The sequence below is a fragment of the Hakea prostrata genome, chromosome 4 (genome assembly GCF_041222555.1).
Source record: "Hakea prostrata isolate BN-2017 chromosome 4, UWA_Hpros_2, whole genome shotgun sequence".
In the NCBI taxonomy this organism is placed as follows: Eukaryota; Viridiplantae; Streptophyta; class Magnoliopsida; order Proteales; family Proteaceae; genus Hakea; species Hakea prostrata.
In genome coordinates this window covers 45,949,633-45,965,754 of record NC_142603.1, presented here as the reverse complement: position 1 = coordinate 45,965,754, position 16,122 = coordinate 45,949,633, and the positions used below count along the sequence as shown (strand labels likewise).

The window sequence follows — 16,122 nt, the reverse complement described above, 5'->3', positions numbered from 1 at the left end:
TAAGTTTTCTGTTCGTTCCCTTGAGTTGTTTAGTCCCGTCTTTGTACCGAAAAGGAAAAAAAAAAAAAAAAGAAAGCTTTTCGCATCAAATTCGCCTTTTTGGTGAGATCAAATATGATACTGCTTTAAGAACTTGATTAGCAAACATTTCCAAGTGTTTAGTGAGTCTTTAACTAACAAGCAAACATTTTTATGTTTTTTTTTTTGGTTCAAAGCAAACAAGCATGATATCATATCAAATCAAATCAAAAAATTTAATAGAAACAGGAAAGATATCCTTTTTTCCATATTTGGAATCTTGGATGTACCCAAAAGGAAAAGGGAATATTGTGGACTTTATCCTCACATCTGGCTCTCATACCTGGCTGTGACAATACCCTGGGCCCAAACCCATTTAAGAATGCTTCTGGTTTGTTCCTCTGAGAAATTTCCAGGTATTTTCTAGCTGGTAGGTATCAAGAAAAAGATAAAGAAGGGTGTGATTTGCAGAATGTGGATCCCACTGATGCTTATGTCTACACAGTAGCTTCTGGAATGGCAAATCTGGTACATTTCTGGGCAACAGCCATGCGTTTGGTCTTGAAAACAGAGTCTGGAAGGTTTTGATAAACACAGGATTTGCTACCAACGCCTTTTAAAAGTAGAAATTTTATGTTTTTAGAAGTTTGATAAAACCTTCTTCTGTAAGTAGACACAATACTAATAGCCATTTGATCAATTTTATTTTTTTAAAAGAAATTTGGAAATTGTATTACAATTTATGGAATTTATTATGTTTAGGATGCTAAACTCCTTGAACATCCCTTCTAAAATTGCTTCACTTAAATCCAATTTACACCCAATGATTGCTTCGAGAAACTGACAGCAAAAAATTTTATTGATGTCAATTTATGTTGTGATGAGAAACAAAATGATTTTATCAAAAAATTTCGTCCAATTATTCTTTTTCTCGAAGCAAGAAAAACAAAAGACTGTTTTTCAGTGGGTTATCAAACAAGACCTTATAAATATTTTTGTCTTAGTATGGTGAATTCAAATGCTATGTTTATGATTAAACCGGAGTAGTTTCACCATGAAGAAGAAGAGGTCTACAACCAATCATTTCGAAAAGCTTGAAATTCTAAACATGACCCAATTCCATCCAGCTGTAGCGAACACCGAAAAACGGTTAACTATTCTCTTTTAGGCCGCTAACCTACCCTGAACATATTACATGGTGAAAACTTAGTTTTCACACCAACATTTCATGCTTTAAGATAACAAAAGAAAAAAAATCCTACAGTCAGCGGTTTTTGGGGGGGGGGGGTTTGGGGTTCAAATGAAGGCAATTTTTTTTTTTTTTTTTTTTTTGATCAAAGAAAAACCAAACTATCATTACTGATTAAAAACAAGATGCATGTGCCTCATTATGTTTGAGGGTTAGGTTCCAGCTGTTGCTACCAATATTCCTTGTAGCCAGTGTATCAAAGAAGTTGAGTAGTGTCGGGGATTTATAATTACAAAAAATCGCATGGGTTAATTTGGATTTAATATCTACCAAATCAGTTATTTGATGGATAGGCCAGTTGTTTTTGGGAGGGCTAAAGAAGCTAGGGGTGATTGCTCCGTCATTGATCCAGACTTCTTGAATTTGATTGGAGTATTTCAGCCCTTCCTTCATCGCCTTTACTATTGCCTCCATTGAATTGCTTTTTGCCATGCTTCCTGCATTTGTCCATATGATTTTTCCTCGTTCCATAATCTCCGCACTCCAGCCGCTGATGTCTAGTGATTTGTTATAAACCCCTGCACAAAGCAAAATGGTTTCATTAGTAATACTACTACAATCTGTTGTTTCTTCCTGGATATTGTTATTTGTATCATCATTTAGGCATGGTGAGCACTTCATGTCTAGAAGCCATTTTGTTATGTTATGCAAAATTTTGTAGGGGTTGGGTTTGGTTTTTCCAAAGATTGCATTATTTCTTTCTTTCCAGATGAAGTAACACGTGGTCACAAAAACTGAAAAGAACCACTCTATTTTTTGCATGTCTGGTTGGAGACCAATTAGCAGATGATTGCACAAGTGTAGTATTGATTGCTGTGCAAGTTGTTCTGTTCGCAAGCCTAGGGGTCCTGCTGCCCAGATTCTCTTCGTCCATTCGCATGAGATGAAGATGTGCCAGGTTGTTTCTGTCTTGTTGTTGCATAGATCGCATCTTTCATTTATCATCTTCCATTGGGAAACCACTGTTTTTGTTGGAAGCCCTTCATTCAGTAAGCGCCAAAAGAAGGATTTGAGTTTGGGGTGTATGCGCATCTTCCAGAAGGTTCTCCACCATGTTGCAAACTCGTTTGTCATTGTTTCATATCTTTGTTTCGTCAGTGCCCTGCCTGCCAATTTGGCAGAGAAGTCTCCATTTGTTGAGATACGGGATTGCCATGAGTCCTGTGATAGATTAAGATTGAATAGTGAGAGTGGGAAAGATGGGAGATTGAAGTTTAAGAGATACTCCCTGTTGGCGGCTATGTATTGTGACATTTGAGCAACTGTTGTATCATGCATCCAGATATTGTGTGTTGGAAACAGTTCTTTGACACTTTTTGCTCCTGGTAGCCAAGGGTCGTACCGTAATGAAGTATTAGACCCGTCCCCTACATTTCGCTCAACATTTTTTGGAGGTCGGTTGTGATACTGTGCAGGCTCGCCACGGCCAAGAACCGCTTTTAAATCTTACCTTGGGATTGAACAGGGTGGAATTAGGGAAATATTTGGCTTTCAAGATGTTGGCCCACATGGATGTGGGTTCAGTCAGCAGCTTCCATCCTTGCTTGAGAAGTAAAGCTTTGTTGATGTCCTCCATTTTTTTGAAACCTAGGCCTCCCAAAGGTTTTGGTTTGCAACATTTGTCCCAAGAGATTAGAGTTAAGTTTTTTGTTTTTGTTGGGTTGCCTAGCCAGAATCTTTGGCAGAGGGAGTCAATCTGTTTGCAGATAGTTTTTGGGAATCGGAAGCATTGCATATGATAGAGGGATAATGGTTGGAGTACAGATTTTATGAGTACCTCTCTTCCTGCAAAGGAGAGGGTGGAGGCTTTCCATGATGCAAACCGATTTCTAATCTTGTCCAGGATAAAATTGAGATTTCTTGTTTTGGATTTTCCTGGGAGAAGGTTGGTTCCAAGATAGAGGGCATCTTTTTTCATCTCCGAGATTCCCAGAATCGACAGGATTTGGGTTTTGTGGTTGTGATTAACATTTCGCTGAAAAACGCCCCGCTTTTTTTCGAAGCTAATCTGTTGACCAGTGATGTCCGTGAAGAGCTCCAAGGCTGCCTTGATTGTGAGGATGTCCTCCTTTTCCGCTCTACAAAAGAGGAACGTATCATCCGCAAAGAAGAGGTGAGATACTTCCGGAGCGTCTTTTGCAATTTTGATTCCTTTGAACATGTTGAGCCTCCTATACTCATTGAGGATCCTGGACAAGACTTCCATGATGAGTAAAAAAAGGTACGGGCTTAGAGGGCACCCTTGACGGATTCCCCTAGATCCTGTAAACCACTGAAAGGGGCTGCCATTTAATTTGACTGAGTAAGTGGCCGAACTGATTAGCTGAGAGACCAAGTTGCACCAAGTTTGACTAAAACCCAGGAACGAGAGCAAATCAGTGATTGCCTTCCACTCGACTCGATCATAAGCTTTGGACATATCGAGTTTTAGAGCTACATATCCTCCTTTGCTTTTTGTTTTGTTCAAGAAGTGGAAGATTTTTAAACCATCTTGTAGCTCAACCAAGTGAAGATGATAGCAGAAGATGTTCTTCACTTGTATTTAATGAAAAGCAACATGCAATCCTAGTTTCACTTCTCCAAAAATTAGTGTGATCTCGTAATTAAGAAGATTAATTTTGATCATAGGATCACTAGATTACCACTGTAATTTTGTACATCCAATCAATTCCACATAAATGTTGGCATTAAAGAGCACTTGGTGTACAAGAAGCTTAATTGGAGCAAAGGTTGAAGGAAGGCTAAGACCTAGTAGAAGAAACCAAGTCTTTGAAGCATTATGTATTGACTTCTAATCTGTAATCTTTGTAAGTTGTAACAAACATTGTGGTGCTTATAAGTTCTCTTAAAGTTACAAGGACCTAACTGGAATCATTCTTTAAGGGCCTGTTTGGTAACATGAATCTAGAGATTTCAATGGATTCATGAATGTGAGATTTATATCCATTTGGTTGTGAAAATCTCAAGATTCACGAAATCTAGAGATTCATCTTTTTACACTAAAAACGTGAATATGTAGATTTGTAGGAATGTGGTGAAATCCATAGACTTCGTCTTTATTATAAAAAAGCTACACATTTGCACATTCACAAAATTTACAAATAAATCCACAGATTTCATTCCACATATTCGGTTAACCAAACAATTAATTTCATAAATTATGACTCCACAGATTTGATATCTATAGATTTTAAATCTCTAGATATTTGAAATCTCCAGACTCATGTTCCAAACAGGCCCTAAGAAAGACTATATGTGGCCCCACCACCCCATAGAACAATCATATTCTACTTCGCTTTTAGAGTTGATAAACCTTCAAATCCAACATGTTGCTAATGCAAGGCTTTCTATAAAGAGAAAGAGTCAAATTAATTATATTTCACGATACGATACCCTTAATACAGTACAATCGATACAATACATATTAATGTGTCTCTCTTTTTTTTTTTTTTTTTTTTAAAGGTACATATTAAATTGTATTAAAATGGATTGGTCAGTATAATACAACACTTGATATAAATAATGCATCTCTTAAAATCATCTGATCGATATGATACTTAATACCAATAATTTAAACGTTAGTGGTAATGCAATTGAAAATGAAGAATTCCTTAGAACCATATATAAGAAATCAACTCCTCATGATAAGACTAAGTATAAGACCAAGAATGGCACTTAATAGGAGTTGTTTAACCCAAGCATTATAACTGAGTTGAGATCATGATTATATCATGAAAATATTACACCAAGTTGGGAGAATTGAAGGCTAGTATTGAATTCTTTCCTTGATTGGCAAGTTCTGCAATCATTTTCATCACTAATTTAACATCTGCATTTTGGACTCTAACCAATTTTAGAACTAGGATATTAATTACTAGTGTCCAAATTTTATATAATATAAACCAAGTTGGTGAGATTGCAAATATGTCCCCATATGTAATGCTACAACATGATTTGGTGCTTCATCTAGTTTTAAGTTAGGACCAGCATTTCTCTTGAGATGCTAATCCATTTAACACTTTTTTTTATGTAATAATCTGGAGAATGGTGTTAATAAAAATGATTTTAGATAACACATGGTGCTCAAGTGGAGATTGTAAGGTCATTAATTATTTTTACATCCTTAATTTATGTTATCTATTCCTAAAACCACACCACTATCAAGTTTGGCCAATCTCAGTTTCCTTCTGTTAGGGCCTTAGGATGAGAGGTCTTGTGGAATGAGGGTTAGTTAGGGTTATTTGAAATAATAAATAGAGGGAAAGAGGAAAGGAAGATCATCGAATTTTGGAGAGTCTTGTGAGTAGCCGTAGGCTGAGGAAACACCGTGAGGTGTGGGGGTGACTCGGCACCATAGAAACCAGTGTTATCTTGTTATTTCTTGCATTCTTGCATGAATTTTTGAAAAATATTATTAGGGTTTCATCACCTTCTAACAGAAAATGCAACAGCTTGCATTGGCTGCTGTTCACAGCTACACTAGAATGCCATATGAATCAGCCCATGGGCCATCCATGCTTAATTTGATGCATGTTTGTACTTTTATTTGATATGGCTAAGTGTTATGTTGTGACTCAAATTCTTGTATTCGATTTTAAAGATAGCCCATATCAACATAAACATATATTTTAGTGAATGATTCGAATGATCCAACTAACAAGCTCTGTGATGAAAACAGAGGACTTGAACCAATAAATCAAACCCATTTAGTCAATTAAAATGATTTGAGTTGAGATCTCCATCTGCGTTGGTGTGTAAACCACCTTAGATCTCTTCATTCCTTCATTTTGTTTATGTTCATGATTTCTTAGTGTTCCTTTTAACACTGAGATTAATTCATTTCAGTTACTACAGCCGTGCATGGGGTTAGAGATTTTTCCCCCTTTTTTATGAAGATGGGGAATATTGATTCACATCTCTCAAAGGACTAGACAGGTTTCAGTGCTGAGGACATTAAAACCCGTTCATATTTTGTTATTTCATTAGGGATCCAAAACAAGCCCAGATCTCACTTCAAGGGGTTGTGTGATCAATCGATTTTCTTTCTTTTTGAAGTGCAAGATTAACCCATTTTCTGCTTCTATCTAACCCAACCATCCATGTCTCATACAGGCAAACCACCATTCTACCATTACTCTATTCAGTCTAATCTTTGGTTCCTTTTGAGTTACCTTCACTTCAAATCAGTCAGTGAACAAGTTTGATATGGATAGATAACCTCCTGTTACCTTCACCACATTACTCTTTCAGGTGAGAGGCATCATATATTTGAATGCAGAGAGGAAGATGACACAGCCTCACCTTCAGAATCGGCATCACATCTCTGCTGTGAACTCCTCCATGCACAGCTCTCTCTATAAACCCAACCATATTCCATCACTTCTTAACCAATTTTGTTTTCTTACAGAGACTAGGAAGGATTGAGCAAGAAGAGTTCTGGGTTGGGTGATTTAAAAAAACCTTAGAGCATTCATCAGGGTGGAAAACTGGAAGGCTAAATAAGATGGCCCCAAAAAGGTGGAATGAACCAAAGAGTTCTTAGAAAGAATAAGGATGGCATTGGGTAGTTTACCTGCTGCATCATAATGAAGTCAAGGCCAGTGAAGATTACTGTCTGATTAAGAAGATGATTGTGGAGTAGGTGTATGACTTCTTGGAGAGGAAGATCAGCCAAGAATTTCTGGACCTGCTCCAAACAAGAACTTACTACAAGTATGAGCTACTTATACATCATCAACCCTATATAATGTACAGCTCCTCCTGTAAATGCAGGTAGTAAGAAACACCTGAAGATTGTAAATCACAATAACTGAAAACGAAAATGGTGAATCGTCAGGTGTATGCAAATACGGATGCTTCTTTCATTTCTTTCATACTAATTCTTAAGTCCATGGAACTCAAATCTTGAAATCAAAACATTTAAATAACATCCTATTAGTTTTCATATGGATTTTGATGTAGAAGCTACCTACAGAAAGATTCCCTACAAGGTTTGACTCAATCATGCCCAGTAGCACACATGATTTACATGCGATTAGACACCAATTTCCATAATGGAAATAAAAAATACAAATTGCAACTAATGAACATTCATCTAACCAGATAATTAAATTCTGATTCAATAGCAGTCGGCATAGAACAGCATTTATAACTTCTTGTGCACGCGCATTCCATGATCTTAAAACGACAATGTTTTTACGTGCTTCACCAGTTAAGAAATACCCTTCTTTCCCCAGGGTGCAGAGGGAGCTGGAAAAATGAGACAGAATCTAGACTTCCATGTATACATTGCAAATTGCAGAATTTATTGGGCCGGTCACTGGATACAAGGTTAGTTCTAAAAATGAAGGGAAAACGTAGTACACATTTTTCTCATATCTCTAGATATAGAATATTAAATTTCAAAGTTAGACAGGGAGAGAACATGACAACAGAATGAACTGAGGGAAGAAGCCAGTCTACCAGATTCTCAACCTGCCGATTCTGAACCTTTGCCTCCGTATGCAGCTTCTAAACATTCCTTAGCCCTGTGCACCTTTGACTGAAGATAAAAGCTCCCACTCTTAGCATTATTCTTGAACAAAGAATCATACTTCTGCATATATCCCAGTCATTTTATGTTCCCAGTTAAAATAGATGGTTCTAACCATTAAAGAATTTGATATATATTTTATTTATTATTATTTTTTTGGGGGATTGTGGGGGGAGGGGGATATGGGAGGAAACCAAAAAGAGAGATAGAGAGAGAGGAACATTGTGACCACCTTCAAAATATCCTCCCAAGCAGCATTATCGGTGACACCAAGAACTGCCCTTGCTTCTTCTTCAGTCATGATTTTTCTACCTCCACGAATGGTGTTCTGCACTGCTTCTTGAGCAACACCAGACTTTGATGCATCTGTTCACCCATATAAATATTAATTGTTTCAGAGAATGAACAGCTGTCAGTGTGATACAAATTAGAAAGATCAACCTTGATTGGGTTTTCCATCAAGTCATATATCCAAAAGCAGAGAGAGAGTGAGTGACTACGTAAAGTAATGCAGTAACATTCTAAATGAAAATGATCCCACAGAAACATAAATTATGGTAAGCATAAAGATTATTCCCAAGGAGGCAGATCGGAGACCTAAGACATATCATGGGCATTGACGACTTGACGTTGTTAGTGTTTGTTACATACTGAAGCAACTCAACCAGGAATGTTTGGCTCCACAGTGTAATATACAATCCAAAAGTAGCTTCAGTTAATTCAACTCTTTAATTACTAAAAATAGTTTCCCTACCAGATTCATTAGAATCCTTAATGTCAATATATCAAATGAATTAACAAAAATAAATAAAAATAAGATTTCAAATAAATACAAGGCATGGCGTATTCACTAGAAAAAAGATGAAGCATAATCTAGAAACAACTTCCCCAAAGACCAAGATTTAGTAGAAGGACAACATTGGAACTGCAACCCAGAGGAGAGATGAAATTAAAGAAGCTTACTTTGAAGTGCTTGACGGTATGCCTGAACCATAGCCCTTGCTAATATCCCAGAGCCCATCACAATCAAGTTTGCAAGAATTTTTGCAGCCTAGGCAAAGAAATATATGAATAAGCTAGACAAAAAGATGAAATCAGGTAGATAAACTGGGGAAGACAGTAAAGATTATGCAGAACAAAAGCAACAGTAGAAATGGAAAAGTCCAACCAAGCAATGAATCTCTCAAAGTAGCAAATGACATCATGCACAAACTGGAACCAAATGGGCATTCATTGCCCCTCTCCATGGCCCTTCAACCCTGATTCATGTTGTAATTTTCACCAAACAAGAAAGAACTATTGACGCCTGAGGGAGTTGTGAAGTTAAAGAAATCCCATAATTGTCAAGGTGAGTACACAATCAAAGATGTTGGAGGGGCACCTAGAAGTTTAAACACCAGCCTCAATTTACCTAGGCATCCCAGATGTGAAGCACATGACTATATGTAATACAGCACTAATGATTTTATGTAACTAGGCGCATATATTAGAAGCCATATCAATTCAATATAGTATATTATGCTCAAATGACCTAATATGAGGAGACCAACACACACTAAAGAGGGTATGAGATAAAATATGAGCATATTCATCAGAAAACAAATAATAAACATATATTGACGTAAACTCTTGAAGTGTCTACAAGGCATGTCATCCTTGGATCTAAAAAACAGCTAGGTTGCCTAGTGCACAGCAATCCCACCAATTCTTTTTCCTGAGATGAGCTCAAACTAGCAGCAGATGTTTAGAATTTAAAGTGCTATACATGCATGGTTTGTCCAAACATGAGGGGGAAAGCGGGGGCGGAGACAGGATTTAACATCGGGAGGGGCAAAGTTTTGATATTTCACACAAATACAATGAATTTTCTACCCATTATCTTTTTCGTTAAAAATTTTCTCCTATCAGGTGCCCAAGTACTGATATTTCACACATGGAAAGAGGGTGAGAGGGGAAACTTCAAAATTGTGGAAAGGGAGTGGGGATATCAGTATTCAAAGACTTCTGTTTTAGGATGCCAAACAATTTGCAGTAAATATTAATACCAAATTAGTTATTAAAAGTAGCACTCTGAAATTCCAGCTTTGTCAAGTCTCAAATCAAGGACTTAAAATCCAAAAACTAGCCCAAATAAGAAAGAAATTGCATCTTCTATAATTTTGGAAGGCTGCAGGGTTAACTGACCTACACAATTGGACTGTACAGATAAAATGATAGTTGCTATTTTGAAAATTGGATATCTAGAAAATGGGTTGGGTTAGTGATATCCATTACTACAAATCCAATCATATATACTTGTTTCTTTTGTAGAATCCAATCATGTATTCACAACGGCGGAGCTAGGATTTAACATTAGGAGGGCCAAGTACCGATATTTCACACAGAATACAATGAATTTTCCTCTCATTATCTTTATCGTTAAAAATTTTCTCCAATCGGGGACCCAAGTACTAATATTTCACACATGGAAATAGGGTGTGAGTGGGAATTTCAAATTTCAAGTTCACCCAGAATCTTCCTGCAACTAAATCTAAAACTCTATGGGAAGTTTGGATTTACTTTAAAATGGCTAAAATTTCTGGAAAACCTATGAGGTGGTTTGCATGCAAAAGGATAAATCTATACTGTTAAACTTGGGTTGTGGGAGATTTAGGATGTTAGTAGATCTCTAAAGAAATTATGGAAGGATCCTAGATGGTAAAGAAAAGAGATTGGGATGTTTGCAGATCTCTAAAGAATTTATGGAAGGGGTCCTAGAAAGGGTTAGAGTTTTAATAAAAATTATTTGGGGAGTGGTGGGATGATCAATCTTTACCTAAAATTAGTTGGGAAGCTAAGTGAAGTCTGTGATTGGGTATGGGAAGGGTTTGGGATACTAAAAGGGGAATGGGAGGGAAATAATTTAGTTAAATAATTTGGAGATACATCAAAAAGATGTGGGCTGTGATAGGGTGACCTACAATTATCTAGGAAGGGGTAGGAAGCTTGTAAGGAAGGAAGAGGGGTAGGGGTCTTGCACTTAGGGGTGGGGTGATTTCTTGCTATCCTCTTTCTCATTTCTTCTTCTTCTTTCTTTCTTTCTTTCTTTCTTCCCCCCCTCCTCTTTCTTACTTCTTACTTCTTTTCTTCTCTTGTAATTCTGCCACAAGAGCCAGAAAATAAAAGAAACAGAAGGGGGGGGGGGGGAAAGGAAAGGCGCTATCCAAGGAAAGAGAAGGGGGAGGGGGTGGAGCAGCAGAGCAGGGGTTGGGGAGGTGCAGCAATGGAGGGAATGGGACTGGACTAGGTCTGCGATGAAGGGGGAGAGGCTGGGGTGGGGTTGTACTCACTTGGAGGTTGCTGGAAGTTGAAGAAGACTGCTGGTTGGCTGAAGAATGGCTGCTGCAATTGAATCAAGACACCAAGAATCCACCATGGCCCTCCCAAGTGAACCACCACCAATTTCCCACAAGTAGTCTTCAATCTTTATTCAATGCAGAATAATCTTTACAATGATAGGCAGATGTGAACACAAAATTGCCCCAGCAAAAAACCTAAATGGGGCCCACAAGATGCTCCTAAGAAGCCTCCTTAGGCTGGCCGAACCCTCTAAGAGGGATATTTTGGGCATTTTCAGCCCTATTTAATTATTGAAACTTAATTCTAGTTTAATTCTAGAGTCCAAATTGGTTAAGAAGTTTTATTTAGTTAGTTATTGAGTTTAGAATTTAGCATGAGCAGATAAGCTTACTAGAGTTTTAAGGTATTTAAACTTTTATTTCAGCATGTGTTCATTAGGGAGCCTTAGATGTTTTAATTTTTATTATAATGATTGAGATTATGTGGTGGGATTCTAATCTATAAATGAATCCCACTTAGAGTTAAGGTCTTTTAGTAGGCTATAAATTTGAGCTTACTCTTCCTTTGTAAGTTATGTCTGATTATTGAATAAAATTTGAGTTAGTAATAAGGATCATGGTTCCTTGTTGAGGGGGCCATGGTTGCCTAAAAGTCTGTTCAAGGATCAGCACCTCTACCATCAAGTCCAGTTTCTTCTTCTTCATTCCAACATCCACAAGCATTCCAGCAATCTTTAACAAGAGCTCCAGCAGAAGACAAGTAAATACAGCAGCCCCCATCCCCTTCCCCACCCTTCTCTTCCTTGCGCAACACTAGGAGCCCACCAAACCCCCGTTAGCAGCCTAATTCCCCTCCCGTACTCCCTGCGACATCTCCCAACTCCTCCCCACCTCTTCCCTCTCAGCCGCAACTTCCCCACCCCATTTTCTTCCCTGTGACAGCATCAAACACCCACCCCCTGCAACTCCCTATTCCCTAGCCCCTTAGTCTCTTTTCTTCTCCATATAGGATTGCACCAATCCCTAGGGTTCAGTCCTACTGTTAATTTCCTAAAGAGACCATTTTTCCTAGGTCTGAAATTTTCCTGCAGTTCATATTCTTCATCCAAATTTTCTGCAGATCATCTTCAACTCTGAAACCTAACCCTCTTTCAACGTAGACCCTCTCCTACATTCTAAAACCATTAGGACAAGGTCTGAAACTACAAGACAGCAAGCACAGTCCCTTCTCCTACACCCAAACCCTAGTTTTCAGACTTTTTTTTTGTTAAAATTCAAGATCTGGAATTACCGTTACAGCAGGGTTTCAAGTGCTGAAACCCACTCCACATATCCATTAAAATAAGTTTTCTTTGCCGGAGATTCTGGACAGCTCTTAGTTTTAGGAAATTTCATCAAAATCCTAACCCTAACACTGGGTTTGCATCCTAGGTTGGCTTATTTATAGCCTTACATCAAAAAGAAAGATTCTAACTCTATTTGGGAGACTCCATTTGGACTCACCTAAGACTTAGAGAACAACTTAACTAGGGTTTCCTTTATATCTTAGAATACCACTTACAATTAACAACAACCACATAAATTAAAAGAGCTCTCCTTGAAATAAAAGACCTAATTACCTATAAGGGTTATACCAAAAGACAGACTTCTTAAGACTCAATAATTCAATTACCAACTTAAACTAAGACTTTTGAACAAAACTGGACTCTAAAAATTAAAATTAAAATGCCAAAATTAAATTTCAGCAACTAATTAGGTTAAAATTGACCAAAATGCCTCCTCTGCCAGCCCTAGGTGCGACCCCTTGGAGTTGCCTTGGGCTCATCGGCTAGGGGGTGGACCTTTGTTCACATCACGTGGATAGGTTTGTCTTAACCATTAACACTAGTGGACCACACTTAGGAGTCATATATCTGCCATCTTATGTAGAGGATTTAAGATTTGAATTACTACTAGGGTGACAATTGGAGCATATGTAAATTTTTCCTTTTCAATTTCAATCCTTGGATGAGTGGTAGGAATCAGTATAAACAAAGGTGTAATCAAGCAAGCTGGTGAGACTTATATACCTAAGGAAAGTCAGGTCCAATGGTTGTTGAATAAATTTTTTGGTTGAGTCAGAAAAAGAACTTTCTTTTCTGTGTGCATTATGATGAAGACTCTTACTTGAAAGCTTCAAACTAGGCTTAAGGTGTTCTGATTTTCAAAGAACTTTTATAAGTGTAATATTGTGTTCAGATCATTTTTGTGTGTTGATCCTACAGTTGGAAATGGCACATCATTGGGTGCAATATTGAAACATTTAAACTAATAAAATGAAAACACAGGATTGTGCCTGACAACCCCACTACTGCTGGGTGACTACAGGCCACTCTTCCTAGGAGCAAAAACAGGGCTTGTTCTATATCACAACCTGACTTCCATCTGTTAAACCTACAAAAGAGGATAATCCTGGAACATATCATGATCCTGCTCCCTGCTCCAAGACATTTTCTTCAAGCCTTAGGTGCTACTTACTGGCTTGTCTCCCACGGTAACAAATATCAGTGAATTATATTGCTCTAGGTATATAGCACTTATTGTCATAAACACCAAGTCTGAACCCCTTTCCCCAGTTTCTATTTTATCTTTTTACAATCCCTTCCATCCCCACCAACCACCCCCCCCCCCCCCCAAAAAAAAATAATAATAAATAAATAAAATAAGGAGGGAGCTGGTGTTAAACAAAATTTAGTGCTCTGGATCCTCATATGTCAATGCCGTTCAACCCTGTCATTCAATCTACAGCTATATAACTCCCAGCACCACAAGAATCTACAGGATTTTGTTATATTTCCAACCCACCTGAATCTTCTACTTCCATGGTTTGAATGAAAACACCACATCCAACAAAATTATGAGAAGAAAATGTTATATTTTGTAAATAAATCATCTAATTAGCAAGTAACCATGGCTCCATACAAACTGAAAATTGATTGAAACGAAGCCAGAGAAAGGCATATGAGAGAAACCCCAGCACTAATTCTAATTCCAAACCCTAGAACAGGTTATCAATCAATTTCAATTGCAAATTAAACGCATAAACAAAGAAAATGAACCAAACGGGGGAAAAGACAAAATAGAAATAAAAACTCAAAACCACGAAAAGGGAAGGAATGATTCCACATACCATGGCTCGATATCAGTGAATACAACCTCAAAGCAATGGAGTTTGAAAACAGCGTAAATACAATTTATTTACAACTATAAGGCATGAATCAGGTGAATTTCAGAAACAGAGTTGTATAATAACTTAGTCGGACACGGAATTTTTTTTTTTTTTTTTTTTTTTTCCGCTCTCTGAACTTTCTAGAGATTTCTAAGAGCTTTTGAACTTTCATATCACGCTTGGGTTAAATCGCGGTGTTTTGGGAATCGGGATCGTCCGCGGCCCTGCTAACCCCGATCCAGAACGCTCTGAGTTGGTTTAAATCGGTCAGAAAAAATACATTTTCATAGAATGGGGATTTGGATGTGTTTTGGGGGATTTTTATTTGCAGCAGCTAGCGGCTGCGATCGCGCCATGTGCACGGATATGAATCCAACGACTGTGAATGAAAGTGCAGGGATATAAGTATAAAAATAAATTTTTTATTTTACAAAATCTCAACTAATTTTTTGAAATTTACAAAAACAACTCATTGGTGTTCACCCGATTGAGATGCAGTTGATTTAGGCATTTCCTTGCAGCGGAGGATGGTGACGATGAAAGTTGAGATGGCATAGTGACCGGTGCCGGAAAAGGCACCAGCACTATCAGTTTCTCATCCCCAAAATGGGTGTCTTGGATTAGCGGGTTGGTGGCTTTGCTTGGATGTGACCCACAGAAAAACGGGGTGAAGAGGCCACTTGAGTGGACTGTTTTGCACCATAACTGTGACACCCCACCTGCCAGTATTGGTTCCGCCCGACAACCCGTGAGTGCAATTCATAGTTAGAAGATCCATTGTTTACCATCAATGATAATAAAAGCATGCAATAATAATTAATAAGAGCAAGAACAAACCAAATAATTAAATAGAAAACATTTACATGAATCCAATATTTGAAAGGAATGAATTCAAAAAAAGGAATAAAATAATATGTCCCAAAATTTATAGGGTTCAGCGGAAGCAAAAGTTAAAGTTAATTCTAACTGTTTCTTTTAGTTCTCTAATGGCAATGGTGTTTTCTTCAAATTTTACAAAGACGGGAGTCATCTAGCCTTCCTCCATCGACTTCTCAAAATGACGCTCTATTTGTCTCCTCTTGCTATCAATGGCTACTATAAACGCACTCCAAGCATCTACAGGTGGCTTTGTGACATACATCTTCCACTTTTCATTGGCGCCTCCATAGCTTCTTCATAGGAGTCATTTCAGTCATACGAAATTTCTCCTGATTCAATATACCCATTTATATAAAATAATTCAACACATAAAAGGAATGAATTCTAACAAACTTAGTAAGGAAACATGTCTCACATACATATCGACAATGTATCATGGTAAACAACAAATATAAAGAATGATATGCAAGTATATGGATGCAGCTATAAATCTAACTATGCAAGTCTCTAAATGGCAAGCATGCTTTAAGATATAACACCAGTCTTCCTCCAAGTAGGTCTAGTCACTCGATCCCTCACCGAACTAGTTATCTCTATTGGGATCTCGGGGAAGGGGTTCAGTCATTGTTAATCAACCATAGTTGGTGTTTAGGTCTACACTCTCTCGCCACAACCATTGGCATGAGAACTGGCGCATGTCGGGATTTCAATCCAATGCAAGGCCATACAACGACATACTACATGTAGTCTAAATACTCCCCCTATGGCACCAACCAACTTGGCTTAGTATACTTCTTTACCTAGGAATGAGAATCCTCACGGACTGACTACCTATATTGGATTATATTCCCTAACCCTATGGTCATTTAAATATTATTGGGACGGATGCTCTCATGTC

General features: G+C 37.8%; 1 protein-coding gene across 1 annotated transcript; it reads right to left on the bottom strand.

Annotated features, from left to right (window-relative positions):
* Positions 1–5,813: 5,813 nt before the first annotated feature.
* Positions 5,814–14,490, bottom strand: LOC149019129 (mitochondrial import inner membrane translocase subunit PAM16 like 2-like). Its single transcript, XM_089153199.1, has 4 exons — positions 14,307–14,490; positions 8,763–8,850; positions 8,032–8,165; positions 5,814–7,862 (listed from the first exon to the last, which is right to left on the bottom strand). The coding sequence occupies exons 1-4, from the start codon at positions 14,307–14,309 to the stop codon at positions 7,737–7,739; spliced, it is 351 nt and encodes a 116-aa protein (XP_089009325.1). The 5' UTR covers positions 14,310–14,490; the 3' UTR covers positions 5,814–7,736.
* Between the last annotated feature and the right edge of the window lie 1,632 nt (positions 14,491–16,122).